Source organism: Elephantulus edwardii, unplaced genomic scaffold, assembly GCF_000299155.1.
Source record: "Elephantulus edwardii isolate Elephantulus edwardi_28Jun2011 unplaced genomic scaffold, EleEdw1.0 scaffold00167, whole genome shotgun sequence".
NCBI classification, from domain to species: domain Eukaryota; kingdom Metazoa; phylum Chordata; class Mammalia; order Macroscelidea; family Macroscelididae; genus Elephantulus; species Elephantulus edwardii.
Window position 1 is genome coordinate 1,565,902 of NW_006399917.1, and position 19,001 is coordinate 1,584,902.

At 39.3% G+C, this 19,001-nt stretch overlaps 1 protein-coding gene across 1 annotated transcript in view; it reads left to right on the top strand.

The window, feature by feature from the left end:
* The first annotated feature begins 958 nt into the window (after nucleotides 1–958).
* TMEM156 (transmembrane protein 156) overlaps nucleotides 959–19,001 on the top strand; it is a 56,839-nt gene continuing 38,796 nt past the window's right edge. Inside the window, exon 1 of the mRNA XM_006895422.1 lies at nucleotides 959–1,046. Coding sequence (XP_006895484.1) covers nucleotides 959–1,046 — 88 coding nt within the window. The remainder of the gene's footprint in view (nucleotides 1,047–19,001) is intronic.

Here is a 19,001-nt window from a genome sequence, read left to right on the forward strand (position 1 = left end):
GGACACACTGACAAAGGAGATTAATCAGAACTGGCTTTGACAAGCACTATGGCAACTGGGTAATTAAAACAGACATGGGGGGGGGGAAGGTGAACGAACTGGGGAGGAGGGTAGAGAAAACAGTGCCACAATGAATGAATGAGAACCCAAAATCTCTGTAAATGTTCATTAAAACTAATAAAATTTAATAATAATTAAAAAATGCATGAGCTATAAAAAAGAATGGTAAAACTTTGTCTTATATACTTTGGGTATGTCGTCAAGAAAGGCTAGTCCTTGAAAAAAGACATCAGACTGTGACAAGTGGAGGATCAGAAAGATAGGAAGATGTTCAGCAAGGTGGATTGACACAGTGACTGTAACAATGGGCTCCAGCATATCAGAGATGATGAGGGTGGGACAGAATGAGGCAAGGTTCTGATCACAGGGTCATTTGATGAGTTGAAGTTGGCTTGATGGCACCTATTATCTACAACTTAATTCTTATCTATCTTAGTTTTTTTATTGGGCACTGTATTTCTCAACACCAGAATCTCATACAACATCTGACACTTAAAAGACATCAATAGCCATGTAATGAATGATGTTCATACAACATAGGTGTAGCTAACATCCATCTTTCTAATTTTGGTAAATATATTGGTGAACGTGGGGAGGAATCTACATAAAAATAGTTAAGATAAAATCTTTTTGCTTCTAGGGATGGTTTTATTTATCCTTTTGTTTGAGAGATAGTTGCAAAGTTGTATTCAATTGTATTTCTTCAAATGGAAAGTGACTAAAAATGAAGAAGTGTTAGTTCAAGTTCAAGGTCTGTCTCGCTTTTTTTTTAAATCTTACCCAAAAGGAAGTGAATATGAGGTGAATCACATTAACATAAAGCACCACAGAGATAAAGCCGGAAGAAGAACACTATCAATATATGAGGTAGAAGCACATTTGTGTCATGTGAAAAGAAATGACAAAAACCGCTCTCCTTAAACTATGTGTAGCTATACTTATCACAATCATTTTAATCTTGCCAGAATATTTCAAGACACCAAAAGGTGAGTATGTAATATGCATTTCCTTTTTTTTAATTATAAGAAATGTCTGCTAATGGTTCTCATGAAAGTCTTCTATGTCTTAAAAGTTAAAATGAGACTGCAGTTTTAATTGACTATAACATGGCTCAGCAATTTAATTCATATTACTGAATTATGGAACTGTACTTAAAAATGAACAGAAACATGTGGAGTAGATTTGGAACCTTGACATGACAATAATCTCCTTACATGATTTGATACTTTGAAAGTTACCTAAAGCAGTTGCAAAAGTGGGTTTTTTCCTTCTGTGAAATGACTTAGTTACACTAAGGAGTACTTGAATTCTCCCATCGCCACTCTTTTACACAAACGATTTACCTTGGAAAAGTAAGGGATGTTAGACATCTTTAAAATACAACTAAAATAAGGTGAATGTAACTTTAAGTAGATGTGTTTGTCTCTGTGCTTGTGACTTAAGAAAAATGAGTACCTGAACTCTGAATATTTCCAGAGAACTATGACGGGATTATTGAGATTTAAATTAAGAAAATAAGTGGATATAAATGTAAACTATATTTACACATTGATAAAATATTTGATAATGTATTAATATGATCGATTCCATAGCAATAGTACTCCCTAACACTTAATAGCAAGCAAAAGTAAAACAACAACAACCAAACCCCCCCCAACTTAGAACTTGAGCATTAAAAAAATTATTGCACCAATTTGATTAAAATCCAGAGAGAAAATGTTTTTGATGACTTGCTACAATGATTATTTAATGTTGCAGATACATGATGCTAAGCAGAGAGATTAAAATATTTTTACTAGTTGCATATGAAGGCATATTGCAATGATTATTTAATGTTGCATTTACATGATGCTAAGTAGCAAGATTTAAAATATCCAACATTCTAAACTAAAACCTATTGTTGTCCAGCTGATTTGACTCAGTGATCCTCCCTCATAAGATTTCCAAGACTGTAAAAAAAAAAATCTAGATCTAGAGACTTTTCATCTTTCTCCCATGGAGTTACCACAGTGGAATCAAACTGCTGCCCTTTTAGTTAGCCGAACAACACATTAAGCACTATGCTGCCAGAGCTTCATGAGTAAACCCGATGACTCTATGCAATTGTAAATGATTGTATTTTCCAAATTCCTTCTGATTTGCTAGCATTATATTGTTTAGATTAGGCAGCTCTGGAATATATTCTCAACGCTTGACTTCACTGAGTGTAAATGATTCGAGCTAGACCTATCTTAACGTTGAGCCTATTGTGTATAAGATAAATAGGCTGACATAAGCTCATAGAATCACTACCTAAAGTAGGTTACATGGTTATACCTAGCGTTGCCAACAACAGCAAAACGTCTCCAGAAATTCAGCTTTGTTCTAATGAAAAGTAGGTCATAAGCTGTAAAAAAGATTTCACAAATGGTTTGCTGAGCTGTGTTCTCAGAATTGGTGACTGTAAGAGCATGCTAAAATTTTTCCTCTTAGGGGCTAAGAGTTTCTCAAAGTTTTAAGGGCGGTCTTTGGGGAAATTATGATCAGAAGAATATGAAAGAAATTTATAAGGCAACACAGTTGGAAGCTCTTGAGCCCCTTCTTATTCATGAGCAGGAGTAAGGGCACGTACAGAGTCCTCTTAGGCAAACTTTATTGACCTAAAATAAGTGTCAGTCCTTCTTAATCTTGTCAACAATCAACCACCATAACGATTTTGTTTTCTTAGTTTCACAACTGATTACATCAGCTGCCAGCACTCTCTTTCCTTCCTCCCCCAAACTGAAAATAGCTGTTTTTCTTTTCCTGTTCTAAGAACAGAACACACATTTCCTCAAACTCTTCTTGGATTTATTTGGGGATTTTCTTTCAGAGAAATCCTAGTTGGGCTAACAAAAATGTTTGGAAAACCCCTGCCTTGCGTTGTCGTTATGTGCCATCGAGTCGAGTAGGACTCATAGTGACCCTATGCATAATAGCGCTGAACTCTGCTCTATCTTGAGCCAATCTCACTGTCCCTGACACAGTTGCCCCTACTGTCCCAGTTACTGTGTCAATCCATCTCATCTGGGATTTCCTTTCCTTTCTTGTGTTTTCCCTCCACCCTTCCAAGCATAATGTCCTTCTCCAAATACTAGTCCCTCTGGCTATATGACCAAAATATGTGACACAAAGTCTCAAAATTCTTGCCTTCAAGGAATAGCTTGGTTTCATTCTCTCTAGGACAGTATTAGTTCTGTTCACAGTCCATAGTATGTTCAATACTTTTCTCCAGCACCACAATTCAAAGGCATCAATTCTTCTGTCATCCTTGGTCGTTGCCCAGCTCTCTGATGCATAGCAAGTAATCGCAAAGACCATGCCCTCTATCTGATGTTATTTAGTAGTAGAAGGAATCATGCACAAGAACTACTCTAAAAATGGAAAGCTGATTATTACACAAAAATGTATGGCATGGCATCATCACCATCATCATGATCATTTACAATTTTATAATGGTTTATGGCTCAACAGGAGCATGTTTTTATAGCTTTACATATTAGCAGGAGTGACCTTGGGAAAAATAAACATCACTCTTGGGAAAATTGAAGGTCATTGAAAGAGTAGAAGACCCTCATTGTGATGGATTAACACAGTGACTACAGTAATGGGCAGAGACTGTGGAATGGCTCTGGACAGGGCAGATCTGCTCCACATAGAGTCACTATGAGTAGGAATCTACTTGATTGCAACAGCTACAATAATATTGACTGAACTACGTATAATGACCATATTTGTGTGGGTTTTTTGTTGTTGTTGTTGTCAAGTTGGAATTTATTCATAGCTGACATTCCAGTGAGTTTCTAAGTCCATAAATGAGGAGATTGCAGGTCCTTCGTTGGAAGGGAACCATCAGAGAAGTGTAGCCTTTGGGTCAGCAGCACAGCTCACTCTAGTTTTGAATAATAAATATATTAATGTTATTGTTAGGTTTGTTAGGTACTCTTAAGTTGCATATGACCCATAGAGACCCTGTGAACAACGGATGTGAACCCTGTCCTAGCCTGTGCCATCCTCATCATCTCTGACACGATTGAGCCCGTTGCTGCAGTCACTGTGTCACTCCATCTTGTAGGGTGGGTCTATGAAATGCCTTAACTTGTTGACCCATGTCTTTCAAAATACTTGGAGAAGCTAGATGATAAGATGTTCTTATTGTTTTATTGTTAGGTGCCAACAGGTCAACCACAACTCACAATAACCATATGAACCACAGATCTGAATCTTCCCCTGAGCTATGTCATCCTCACAATCTCTTTCATGCTCCAGTCAACTGTCAGAGTCACTTTGTCAATCATGATGGGAGTGTTCTAACCCAAACCAGACCAAACTCATTGCTATTTTATTGAGTCCAATCCACAGTGATACTCCCTTGGGTTTCCAACATCTTTATGGAATCTTTCCAAATCTGACTGCCTCCCTTCCCTAGAGTAGCTCTTGGATTTGAACGGCTGACCTTTCAGTTTGCAGTGCACTATGTAATGGACCATACCACCAGAACTCCTTAAAAGGTCTCTAGAAATGCTGTCGTTAAACTGGAGACTCCCTTACCTAGTCTTCCCTTTTCTTGTGCCTTTTTAAACAGATTTTTTTCTCTTTTTTTCTAGTCACTCTTATTTCTACGATAAATACTCCAAAATAATTTTTACTTATAAATTATTCAATGATACCCTGTCTTTAACATGCCAAGTGAATTAAAGAGAATCTTAATGAGGAATAATGTATTCACGAGGGTTAATAGATTTTATTTCAAAATAATAAACTCTCTGAAGACCTAGGTTAAAAATAGAGCAATGTTTGATCATTTTTTTTTTCATCATGAATACATCTGAGTCTCTGAATAATCATTAGGAGAAATATTAAAATGTCACAATTACACAGAGTAAGCTATGAGACTTGCTTTAGCAAAGAAGAGGGATTTTAATGAATTCTTCAAAATATTTGACTTTTAATGAGCCATTCTATTGGGTAGACACTAAGCAAAGTGCCCTCTTCTGCACAAGTGTTTCAAATACCCTTTCAGTTTATTTGAAGGACAACTTATACTAAGATATAGTTGTTAATATAATCATCTGATATTCTTACATTGCAGATAGATAATGATGATATAAAGGGGAGTGAATATATTCAGAATTTGAACTTCCTATAAAGTAAGGGAGTTGGGTTACTACCAAATAAGGAATTTGCCAAGGTTTAGTGCTTTTGTTGGACTTTAAGAGCAGTGTGATTTGTTCATTAATTATTGAGTCCTTTACCTCATGGATAGTAAGTTTTGTGTCAAAGAAATATCTATTGTTAGGTGCTGTCTGGTCGAGTGTGACTCATTGCAATCCTATGAACAACAGATATGAACCCTGGCCTAACCTGTGCCATCCTCACTGTCTCTGACACACTAGAGCCCATTGCTGCTGTCATGGAGTCAATCCATCTGGCTGAAGGTCTTTCTCTCTTTCCTTGACCCTCCACCTTTCCATGCCTAATGTCCTTCTCAAAAGAATAACCTCTCCTAGCAACATGTTCAAAGTGTGTGAAATGAAGCTTCATAATCTTTGTCTCCAAGGAGCACTCTGGCTGTGCCTTCTCCAAGATAAATGTTTGTTCTTTTGAACAAAACCCTAGGGATACGAAAATGAAAAGGCAATTTCTTCTTTAAGGAGTTAACCATCAAAGAGGGAGGGTCAATGGACTAAAAAATTAAACAGAATATGGTGGTTGTTATTATGAAAATAAATCACCAGTTGCTTTTAAGTCAGCTCTGACTCATGAAAACTGAACGTGACTCAGAAGACAACAGTGGTCCACAGTGTGGACAGTTTTCTAGAAGCTGATCATCAGGCCTTCTTCCAAGGTGCCTCTGGGTAGAGTTATCTCCTGCCTTTTGATTAGCAGTGAGGGATTAATCATTCAGGAACTTTTGCTATTAAAAGGAACTTTTATTATTAAAATAACTTTGCAGTGAGAATGTGAAAATGATTTCTGGGTCTGAGTGAGGTATGATGTTCCTGTCTTTTTCATTTGCGAAAAGAAATAACAGCCGTTAGAATGAATGATCCCTTAATATTTCTCCCTATCTGTTTACGGGAGGTCTTTTGTTATTGTGGTGTACTCATAGAGTAGGAATGGCCCACTCCTGACCCGTCAGTGGGTTTTCAGAAGAAATCAGTCACACAGGAGGAGATTGCCCATCCTACTCCTGTGGAGCAGCTGGTGGATTTGAACTACGTGCTTTTGGGACTGCAGCACAGTTTTCTTGCCTCTAGGCCACAAGAGAGAAGCAATTCCTATGGATTTTAAAAGAATTTTTTTCAAATAATCAATTATTACTTCCTGAAACCAGAAACCATAGTGAGTTATGCATGTAGATCTTTGGGTTAGGAATGTCTGATTTATGGAAAACTCCTACTTACCCTTTGTTGTTACTGTTGTTAGGTGCCCCCTTTGTGACTCATAGCAACCCTCTGTACAACAGGTCTGAGGCCTGCCCTAGCCCGAGCCAATTTCATTGTCTCTGACACACCTACCCCCAATTTCCTCAGTTACTACGTCAATCCATCTCATCCAGGGTCTTCCTCTTTGAAATGATTGATTCTATTCCTATTGCAACAAATTCTCCACCTTTATTGCCTTCATTTACTTCACCTTCAGGTTTTAAATCATTGAAAAGGCTTCAAGTTTTTCTTGCCTGATAGTAAGGCTTTTGTTTTGTGTTGTTGTTATGTGCCGTCGAGTCGCCTGCAACTCATAGCGACCCTATGTACAACAGCCCTAAACTCCGCTCTGTCCTGTGCCAATCACACTGTCTCTGACACTCCCATCCCAATTATCCCAGTCACTCAATCAATCCACCTCATAGAGGGCCTTCCTCTCCTGCGCTGTCCCTCCACCCTCCCAAGCATGATGTCCCTCTCTAAAGACCAGTCTCTCCTCACAACATGGCCAAAGTATGTTAGACGGAGCCTCAGAATCCTTGCCTCCAAGGAGCACTCAGTTTAACCCTTTCCAGGACAAATCTGTTTGTTTTCCTAGCAGTCCATGGTATTCTCAATACCACAGTATTCTCCATGGTATTCTCCAGCACCACAGCTCAAAGGCATCAATTCTCCTTCTATCCTCCTTGGTCATTGTCCAACTCTCTGATGCATAACAGGTGATTGCGAAGACCATGGCCTGTATCAGACGCACCTTAGTCTCCAAAGAGACACCATTGCTCCTCAGCACTTTGGAGAGGTCCCTAACAGCAGACCTTCCCATGGCAATGCGCCTTTTAATTTCCTGGCTGCTGGTGCCAAGACTGTTGACTATGGAGCCAATCAAATTAAAGCTGTGTACAATCTCAATCTCTTCACCATCCATCCTGATGCTGCCAATTGGTCCAGTGGTGAGAATCTTTGTCTTCTTGACATTGAGCCTCAATCCATATTGTAGGCTGCAGTCCTTGACACTCTGCAGCAGGCGCTTCAGGTCCTCCTCAGTTTCAGCAAGCAGGATTGTGTCATCCGCATAACGCAGATTGTTGATAAATCATCCACCAATCTTGACCCCACATTTCTCCTCATAGAGCCCAGCCTCCCGGATAATTTGAGGTAGTAAAGCTAAGTAAGAAAAACAGTTTTCTGACTTGCCTGCAAATTCAATTTAAGATTTAGATACATTTAGGCATAAACATGTATTGAAAGGTACACTTAGAAACAGAGTTTATTTGAAAGCTGGGGGCTGCCTATGAAGATCTAGACCCTGGGGAGGGAGTTCTGTTGGTCTAGCAGTAAGAAGTTGCCCTGTGACTTCAGAGACACATGGTTCAAATCCACCAACTGCTCTACAGGGGGGAAAAATAAGAAATCTCCTCCTGTGTGATTTACAGCCTCTAAAAACCCATTGGAGGGCCCGCTATGAATCGGTTCCCACCTGATGGCACACAAGGACTGGTTCTGGCAGAACAGGAACGACACAGATGAAAAGACTTCAAACCTAATTTTATCTAGCTGTTTTGACTTCCTCACCTACTTTGACAAGCCAAACTGACAAACTATCTTTACCAGCTTGCATTTCCCCTTCCTTTCACACTTTCAGCTGGAAATAGCAGGGTAGTGAGCAATGCAATTGAAGAGAACACTGAATAAAGGATAAGGAACTTCAAGCACTCACAAACTATAGAATGAAATCTATGTGCCTGTGTACACTTACTTATGTCTGTGCTGCAAAGAACAGCTGGTCCAGTATAATTGCTGTACATTTGTCTAAATTGTTATCCTCACTCTCTGAAACAATCACTTTTTTTTAAAAAAAAGACTCATGAAATAATCAGAAATCCCAATGAACCTTGGAATATAATCTTTTTTTATGACTTTTCATTTTTAAAATGTTAATGGATACCCACATTTACACGTGCCAGGTTACTATGTCAAGTAATTTTACAAACAAGTTTAATCCTGAGAAAGCATCATTTTCAAGAAATACTATTCTGAAAAACGTTGGAAATATGGAATAAAATTAGATATGTAGAGTCACTTTCTCATAAGACTGCCTCGTGAGTTTTTTGGGATCATAGTTTTAACACAACAGCAACAATGCTTTTACAAGAACCTCTGGTTACCTAAGAGAAAAGAGCTCTGCTGCCAATCTGCCGTGAGCATAGCCAGCTGCCTCAGAGGAGAAGGATGGGCAATCTCCTTCCATGAGATTCACAGCCTCCAGAAACCCTGGTTCTGACTCCATGGCCTTGAGTGAGTGAGACAGTATGTGCCGGGGACAATATCACTGAATACAATACTTTTTCATTTCTTAGGCTTAAAGATACACTCAGAAATAGATCTTCTTCAGAATGAGAGATTACCAAGAATTCTGGGAGAAGACTAGTACAGATGGCACTACATTAAACTCTAACTGTATCTTGGAGCTTTAACTTCACATATTTCCATTTTAAGTAACTGACAGAACGGACCTTATTCAGTCATTAATTATATGGCAACGTTGACAATTCTGGCTTGGAATTCTTTTTTAATGATTTTTACCCCTCATTATATGCATGGAACAAAAGTTCTCTCAGTATGTCTTTATTGTTTTTAGGCAAAAAGAAGAAAAAATTACTTCTCTAAGACTTTAACAGAGAGCTCTGGTGGCCTAATGAGTAGGCACACTGCCAATGCAAAGGCAGGTTATTAGAATTCACTAGCTGCTCCATGGCAGAAAGATAGGCAATCCCCTCCTGCATGATTCGTGATTCACTACTTTTGAAAGTTCTCTGGAGGGTCAGCTGTGAGTTGATTCTATCTCAATGACACATAACAACAACAAGATATTAACATAGTTTATCTTTCTATTATTATCCATCCCTTTTCTCTGTAGTGCTTAATACCTTATAGGTAATTCACTTATGTGTATTATTAATGTGCCCTGCTATGATAAAATCTGCACACAAAAATCAAGATTATCTCAGTTGCGTCCATTGATGTTCTTCAAGGACTTAGAGCAGTACATTTTATGTTAAAAGAATCTCAAAGAGTATGCGCTGATTGAATGAATTTACTGAGTTAGGTTATTGTTAGGGATTGTTCTATTGGTTACAATTTAGAGTGACCCCACCCCTCTCAGTGTAACAGAGTAGAACTACCCCTCCAGGACTTCTTAAAGAATGAACAAGCCTACCTTGAAAGAAGTGCACCCAGAGTTCTATGTCCTTGAAAGTAAGGATGGGGAGACTTCGTCTTATTATCCTGTGGGCTCGTTGCCAGAAAGGGCCAGTTCTTGGACAACGGCATCATGCTTGGCAAAGCAGAAGGTCAGTGAAGGGAAGAAGACCCTCAACAACATGGATTGACAAAGCGACGTCTTTAATGAGTTTAAGGACAGCAGAGATGGTCAGGACGGCACAGGATTGGGCAGGGCTTCGTATTGTTAAACAGAGGGGTACTACAAGTTGGAAAGATCTTGAGAGCACCAAGCTTTGGTGGCCTACTAGTAAGAAGCTGTGCTGCAATTCTAAATGCACCTGGTTCAAACCTACCAATGGTTCCACTGGAGGAAGATAGGCAATCTCCTCTAGTGCAATTAAACTGCCTGTAAAAACCCAACAGAGGGTCAGTTATGTGTCAATTTTGATTTGGCAGCAAACAACAGCAGTCTGCAGAAGGTGAATATAAGATCTTCCTACTACAGAGGGGCTGGGTGTTTCTGAACTGCCAACTTTTTGGTTAGGAGCTAAATGCCTACCAATTGTCCTACTAAAGTTCTTAGTCATATTATGTTGCTATGTGTCCTCGAGTCAACCCTGACTCATGGAGATCCTATGCATAATATCTCTAAATTCTGCCTTGTCCTGAGCCAGTCTCACTGTCTCTGACACACCGACCTCCTTTACTCCAGTTACTATGTCAATCCATCTCATCTGGCATCTTCCTAAAGTCGTTGGCCTTCTGCAGCGAATGCTTCAGGTCCTCCTCAGTTTCAGCAAGCAAGGCTGTGTTATCTGCAGCCTCCTGAATGATATGTTCTGCATGTAGATTGAAAGGTATGGGAGGTAGGGCACATCCCTGACACATTCCTGTCTTGATTTTGAACCATGCAGTGTTTCCTTTCTTTGTTCTGACAACTGCTTCCTGGTTCAAGTATAGTTTTTACATGAGCAAAATCAAGTGTTCTGGGATTCCCATTCTTCGCAATGTTAGCCACAATTTGTTGTGATCCACACAGTCAAATGCCTTTGAATAGTCAATGAAACACGAAAATTCATCTGGTACTCTCTGCTTACAGCCAAGATCCATCTGAACATTGGCCATATTGTCCCGAGTGCCATGGCCTCTTCTAAACCCAGTTTGTATTTGTGGTAGTTCTGTCAGTGTACTGTTCCCATCATTTTTTTGGTGATCTTCAGCAGGATTTTGCTCACGTGTGATATCAGTGATGTTGTTGTTGATTGCCGTCAAGTTGAGCATGACTCATAGTGACCCTACGAATGAAAGACCTGAAGCCTTTCTAGAACTATCATTGTTTCTCAAAGTTCATAGAGTTTCCAGAGGCATGTGGTTTAGGATGTGGATGCCACTTCTGCTTCCAAAATACTGTTTGATAATTTCCACACTCTGTTAGGTCACCTTTTTTGGAATGGGAATAAATATGGATCTCTTGCAGTTTTTTTAGCAAGGTGGTTGTCCTCCAGATTCTTGGCACAACTTGGTGAGCAAATCCAGGGCAACATCTGTTTTTTTAAATATGTCAATTGGTATTCCATCAACCCTGGAGCCTTTTTTTTTTGCCAATTCCTTTAGGGTAGCTTGAACTTCCTCCTTCATTACCATTGTCTCATGGTCATTTATTGTTTCATTAAATTCTTCCGTGTCAACCACTTCTTTTTGGTACAGTGTCTCTGTGTACTCCCTCCATCTTCTTTTGATGTTTCTGATGCTTCTTGGATCATTCAATATTCTGCCCATAGCATCCTCAAGTATTGCAACTCACAGCTTGCATTTGTTCTTTACTTCCTTCAGCTTAAGAAATGCTGAGCCAATTAAGGTTGCATAGTGGAATGTACTTCGGGCAGTGGGAAGGGTGTGGGGGGATTGTGTACCAGGGGAGTGTTTCTTCTACTTTTGAAAGAGAGGAGCGAACTGGGGGTGGGGGAGAGGGATAGGCGGGGAGAGAAGTGTAGCAATGAATGAATGGAAATCCAAAATCTCTGTAAATACTCATTAAAATTATGTTTTAAAAAAGGAAAAAAAAAAGAAATGCTGAGCAAGTTCATCTCTTTTGATTTTTCCAATTTCAACTCTTTGCACATTTCATTATAATGCTTTATCTTCCTGAGCTGTCCTTTGAAATCTTCTGTTTACCTCCTTAACTCACATAAATTTCTTCCCTTTGCTATGGCTTCTCAGCACCCTAGTTCAATAGTCAGAGTCTCTTCCATTATCCATCTTGGTCTTTTCTTATTCCTCTGTCTTTATAACTTCCTTTTGAATTCTGCATGAATTGCTTACTATTGTAGAAGGCCTCGAACCTATTCCAGAGGTGGTTTTTAAATTTAAGTGGGATAGACTCAAGGTCAAATTTTGGTTGCTGGATACTTGATTTCATTTTCTTTAGCTTCAGTTTGAACTTGCATATGAATAGTTGATGGTCTGTTCCACAATCAGCATCTGACCTAGTTTCCACAGTTGATATTGAACTTCTCTAATGATTCTTTCCATAGATGTATCCAATGTTATTCTTGTGTAGACCATCAGGTGAAGTCCATGTGTATAGTCATTGTTTATGTTTCTTATAAAAAGGTATTTGCAATGAATTCAATGAAAAATTGATTGCATAAAATTCTTAAATTTTATCTCCAGCCTCATTTCAGTAACCAAGCTCATGTTTTCCAACTACTTAACCTTGTCTCTTTTCCCAACTTTTGCTTTTTAGTCACACATTATTATTAATGATTTTGTCACATGTTTGATCGATTTCAGGCTGCAAAAGTTGGTAGAAATAATGTATTTCCTCCTCTCTGCCTCTGGCTTTTGGTGCTGTATCTTAATGATAGTTTATTAACAAATCTTCCTTATATGCCTATGGATATTATCGTATTACTCACAACATTGTATTTCAAGATGGCTCTGGAAATGGTCTTTTTAACTATGAATGTGGCTCTATTTTTATTCACCTTTTCACCTTCTGTATAGTAGTTCATATGATTGTCTGATTATAAATATTCCATGCCAATTAATCTCATTTCGCCAATGCCTAGTATGACAATATTTATGCATTCATTCCTTTCTTAACAACATCTAATTTTCCTATATTCATACTTCTTACATTCCACATTCCAGTCATTAGTGTCTGTCTGCAACTGTTCCTCCTCCTCCTTTGTATTTCCCAACTGGAGGGCTCAGCACTACGTGTGCTCTATTCTACATAGGGTTTTTGAAGACCTGTTATTTCAGGAGTGGATGGCCAATCTTTCTCCTTGTTGTTGTTATTATGTGCCATTCAGTTACCTGGGACTTATTGTGACCCTGTGTACAATAGCTCTGAACCCTGCCCTATCCTGAGCCAGTCTCATTGACTCTGACACACACACCTGCTTGCAGCTTTAGAGAAATATCTGCCAGACAAGCATTTTACTCAGAAGAATAGAGGAAAGACACTTCCCCATTACAAAAGTAACTGATTGGTGTTGGTCCCTCTCACCTTTGGTATATGTAAAACTGGTTCACTGTTCACCCCACACAGCCCCCTCCACCCTCATCTTCTACTGTACCAACATCCACTTCATCTCCTCCTCTTCCTACCCCTACCTCTTCAGGTCAACACTCCCCTTCCCCCTCCCCCAAGCCAACCCTTGATATGGTGGCTCAGGGACTGGAAGAAAACATTTTTCATCTGACTTTCCCAACAATCTGTGATTTACAGTAAGCCAGAAACCATTATCTTCTTCTTATAGTTTTGAAACATAACATTTCATCATAAACCTGGATCTGTTAGACTGTGGAGTCTATGAAATTTCATTCACAAAATCTTTGACTTATAAGACATATGTCTCATTATCTTGAGTCATTTTCCTTCCATTGTCTTTATCCACAGGGAATTTTGTAGCGTGCTTTTACTTCCTTTGCTTTGACAAATAAGATGAGCAGTCTTTCTTGTGTCCTAAACCTGTCTTTAAAATATCATTTTAATAAGTTAAAAGTCACCCCCAACTCTGTCCTCTTTTCCCTGCCCCCTTCTAGTAGCAAACAACCTGTCTTTCCCAAATAATTACGAATAAATCTGTACCTTCTGTGGAACGCCTTGGTCCCAATCTGGTTAACACGACAGATGCATCATTTATTCGCAACATTCCTTCTCCACTCATTATTACCAGGGAAGTTTTAACTGTAGGCCTAAAATGGAAGCATAATTACCAGAGTTTTGCTATTGAAAATGATACTATTTTTGAAACTGTGCCAATTGTTAAAGAGACAGAGCTGTGACCTAAAGAAAGCAATCTATCCTTCTCAATGTCTCTGTTAAACCACAATCTGTCCTCTATGCTGGCAGCTGACATTTAAAAATTGCTGAATTGCCTGTAGAATATTCAATAGTGGTGAAAAATTTAGGAAAGAAAAAAAAACACCTTAGGTATGATTTACGTACAATAAAATGGAAAGATCTTAAGTGTAATTCAGAATAATGAAATCTGAGGATTGTACATGCCTGTGAGAAGGAGCTCTGGTGGCTTGTTGTTGTTATTAGGGGCCATTGAATTGAGTACAACTCATGGCAACACTATGAACAACAGATCTGAGCCCTGTCCTATCCTGTGCCATCCTCACAATCTCTGACACACTCGGGCCCATTGTTGCAGTCACTGCGTCAATTCACTTGGTATGGGGTCTTCCTCTCTTTCAGTGTCACTCCACTTTCCCAAGCATGATATCCCTCACCAATGTATAACCTCTCCCAGAAACATGCCCAAAGCATGCGAGACAAATCTTCATCATCTTTGCCTCTAAGCAGTATTGTGACTGCAACTTCTCCAAGATATATCTATTTATTCTCTTGGTAGTCTGTGGAGCTCCAAAACCACAATCCAAAGGCATCAATTCTTCTTCTTTCATCCTTAGTCACTGTGCAGCTCTCGATGCAAAGCAAGTGCCTTAAAAGACCATGGCCGGAATCAGATGCACCTTAGTTGCCAAACTGGCATCATTGCTCCTCAATAATTTGGCACAGTATCTCATTGGAGACCTTCCCAGTGCAAAACATCTCCGGATCTCATAACTGCTAGTCTTAAATATATTGATTGTGCATCAAAGTAAGATGAAGTCTTCAATATTGTCTCCGTCTATCATGATGTTGCCTATCAATCCAGTGGCTAGGATTATTGTTTTATTGATGTTGAGATGCAATTTGTTTTGAAGGCTGCAGTGTTTGATCTTCTGCAACAAGTATTTCAAGTCCTCCTCACTTTCAGCAAGCAAGGTAGTATAATCTGCATAATCAAGGTTATTGGTGAGTCTTCCTCCAGTCCTGATGTCACATTCCTCTTCAGAGAGTCTAGCTTCTCGAATAATCTGCTCAGCACACAAATTAAATAGGTATAGAGAAAGGATATGATCCTGATGCACATTTTTCCTACTTTTAAACCATGCAGTGTTCCTTTGCTCTGTCCTCACAATCGCCTCTTGGTCTAGGTATAGGTTTCACATGAGCCACAATTAAGTGTTCTAGAATCCCCATTTTCCCCAGTGTAGCCATAATCTATTATGATCCACACAGTCTGGTGGCTTAATGGTAAGGAATTGTGCTGCCAACACAAAGGTATGTGGTTTGAATCACTGTTGCCCAGCATGAGAAAGATAGACAGTCATCTCACATGTGATTTATTGCCTCTGAAAAATCACACTGGAAGATCATCCATGACTCGATTCCTACTCAATGCTGCACAACAACAAAAACCATTGTGTGACCATGTACAAGATAAGGAAGCACTAGAGGCATAATGAGACACTCGGTGTGCCTTCAGTATGGATTGCATCTCAATGTCAAGGGGGAAAAAGATTCTTAGCGTTGGACTGATAAGCAACATTATGATGGATAGAGAAAGGATTGAGACTGTCAAGAATTTCATCTTACTCTGATCCACAATTAACACCGTTGCATTGCACTGGGAAAATCTGCAGTTAGGGACCATTCCAAATTATTGAGAAATAATGATGTAAATGTGAGGACTAAGGTGCATCTCATTTAGGCCATGGTCTTCCCAATCACTTGTTATACATCTGAGAGCCTGACAATGAATAAGAACGACAGAGGAAGAATTGATACCTTTGAGCTGTGGTGTTGGAGAAGAACACTGAATATCCCATGGACTGCCAAAAGAACAAAACAAATATGTCTTTGAGAGGGTGCTTCAGGAGTATTCTGTAAAGGCAAGAATGATGAGACTTTGCCGCACATATTTTGGGCATGTTACTAGGAGGGGCTATTCCTTGGAGAGGGATATGATGCTCGGAAGGGTAGAGGGCTGGCAAAGGAGAAGACCCTCAACCATGTGGATTGACATAATGATTACCACAATGGGCTCTAGTGTGTCAGGAAGTTGTTCATAGAGTCGTGGTGAGTCGTACTTGACTCGAAGGTCTAACAACAATAACAGTGGCACAGTCTGTTGTTCTGCTAAGTCAAAGACAAGTCTGACTTCCCCAGTAGGAGAAAGATGGGCAATTGCCTTTCATGTAATGTACATTCTGGGTAACCTAACCAAGGGTCAGTTGTGAATCGATTTATATTCAACAGCAATGAGTGAGCATGTACAAGATATGGATATTTGTATCATTCCGGGAAAGATTTTTTCTGCTTTTCCCATCAAATCTCCACCCCCAAAAGAACTTTCTGGTTAATGTTATCTCTTCTTAGATTTTATATAAATTGAATCATCAGAGTCTGTTTTTCAGTTTAATAGATGGCTTTTGAGACTCATTCCTGTTAGAACTTGTATCACTAGTCCCTGTTTTAAATTGCTAAGTAGTTCTTCCTTTCATAAATGTGAAAAACACTGTCGGTATCCAACGCACTTTCGTATGTCCTAAACCTGTTTTTATAATAGAGTTACACTTGGGAGGGACTGGAGAGCATTATGCTAAGTGAACTAACTTGGTCCCATAAGGACAAATATTGTATAAGACTGTCATTGTAAAAATAGATAACCATGTATGAGGATCCAATTGGTGGGGAATGGCGGGAGCAGAGGAGTAAGGATTGGCAGGGGGTAAATCATAGGTTTGCACAATTTTATTGGAAAGGGGAGTAGAGGAAATGGGAGCGATCCGATGGGGAGCTGGAAAGACAGAGCAATGGTGGGCAGATTTTGGTATTAATTGTATAAAATATAACAAATGGGAGTGATTGTATGAAATACAATGTGAGTTAAAATAGTGTGAAAAACAATGTATATGAACTTTGTAAGAAAACCAATGTTGTTGTGTTGTTGTTTGATGCTGTTGAGTCGTAGACGACTCATAGCGACCCTGTGAACGAACGGCCTGAGCACTGATCGTACATAGAGTTTCAGGAGGCAAGAAAAAAACCAATATAAAATAAAAATGTATTTAAATGTAGTTACAGTAAGTATATTTGTGTTAAGTAAAGCTTCGTCTCACATACTTTGGGCATGCTGCTTGAGAGAGGCTATTCCCTGGAGAGGGACAGCATGCTTAGAAAGGTGGAAGGTTGGGGAGCTCTGGTGGCCTAGTGTCAAGGAGCTGCAACTACAATCCCAGAGGCACACGGTTCGAATCCACCAGATGCTCTGTCGGGAAAAGGAAGGACAATCTCCTCCTGTACCAGTCAGATCTGACTTGATGGTACACTCACACAAAAATAAAAAATAAAATTAAAAAAAAAAAAGAAAGAAAGGTGGAAGGTTAGGTGAAAGAGGAAGACCTTCCATCAGGTGGATTGGCACAGTGACTGCAGCAAAGTGCTCCAACATGTCAGAGATTCCTTCCTTCCCTCTCTCCCTCCCTCCCTTCCTCCCTCCCTCTTCTCTTCCTTTTTTTCTTCCCTCCTATCCTCCCTTTCCCCCTTTCTTCTTCCTTCCCTCCTTCCCTCTCTCCTTCCCCCCTTTTCACTCTCTCTCCTTTCCTCCTTCCTATTCTTCCTTCTTTCCATCTAGTAGTGGAGAAGCCTTTATGGCACAGTGGTTAAAATAATTTGTTGTTGTTATATGTCATCAAGTCAGAACCAACTAATAGCTGACCTTCCAGCAGGGTTTCAGAGGTCGTAAATAGCATAGGAGGATATTTCTCATCTTTCTCCCAAGGAGCAACTGGTGGTTTCAAATCACAAGCCTTTGAGTTGACAATGTAACTCCTTACTAGGTCATCAGAACTCAACAACCAATAACTACTAAAGTTTAAACTTTCATCCAGCTCTGTAGGGGAAAACATGGTCATTTGCTTCCATAAAGATTTATATACTTGGTTCAATATGATTTGGAATGGACTTGATGGAAATTTTAAAAAATTACCTATTGAGGGTTAATTAATTTTGTGAGACTCTACCTTATTCTTCTTTTAAAAAGTTTTGCAGGCTATATTTCCAGGAAAAAATGGTCTTATTTTTTCTAGTTTATATCCTATGTGCTGAAACAATAACATTTATAATATATGCAGTCTGAAATAATTCATGCTTTCCTCAGAAGTGCTTACCAACTAATAAGCAGAGGAATAGTCTAGGTCTTAGCAAAGGTGCTTGACATAGTAGTGTCTCTGGAACCTCTAATATGTGTCAAAACAATGATTTTCTTATAGATCCTCACTCATTTTCAAATGTCAACAGGTAGTAGAGACTTCTGTTTCTGCCAGTCATACCCTGAAAAAAACTATCATGTTTAAAACATGAGTTTCATTTTATGGCATAAAAATAAAATGTAACACTTTGTAAAAATGTGTAGTTAAATTGATAAGGCAATACAAAAGTTCTTCAGAGATAGAAAAGAATTAGAGAACTCAGGTGGGTGAGCAAGCTTGAAGACTTTTGCGCCCTCCGGAGCATCAGTCAATTGATTCCTGCATCTCAGTTTCATTGGACCATATGGTAGAATAGAGAGCAAAGCCTAAGACCAGACATTGAGAGATGGTGTGCAATACAAAGAGTTAATTTAAGAAAAACTCCTCTCTGGCTGAGAGGAAACAACTGGCTCTGCCTCAGCTATAGCCATTGTTGTGGTTGAGGACCACAGAGCCAGAACTGATCCCTGGTGACCCTCCAGCATGGGAGGAGATTACCTGTATTTCTCCCACAGAGAAGCTGGTGGATTTGAACTGTGTATCTTTGTGTCTTATGAGAAGAATGGGAAACCCAGAACATTTGATTGTGCTTATGCAAAACCTTTACTTGGACTAGTAGGCAGTTGTTGAAACAGAGCAAGGAAACACTGTATGGTTCAAAATTGGGAAGGGTGT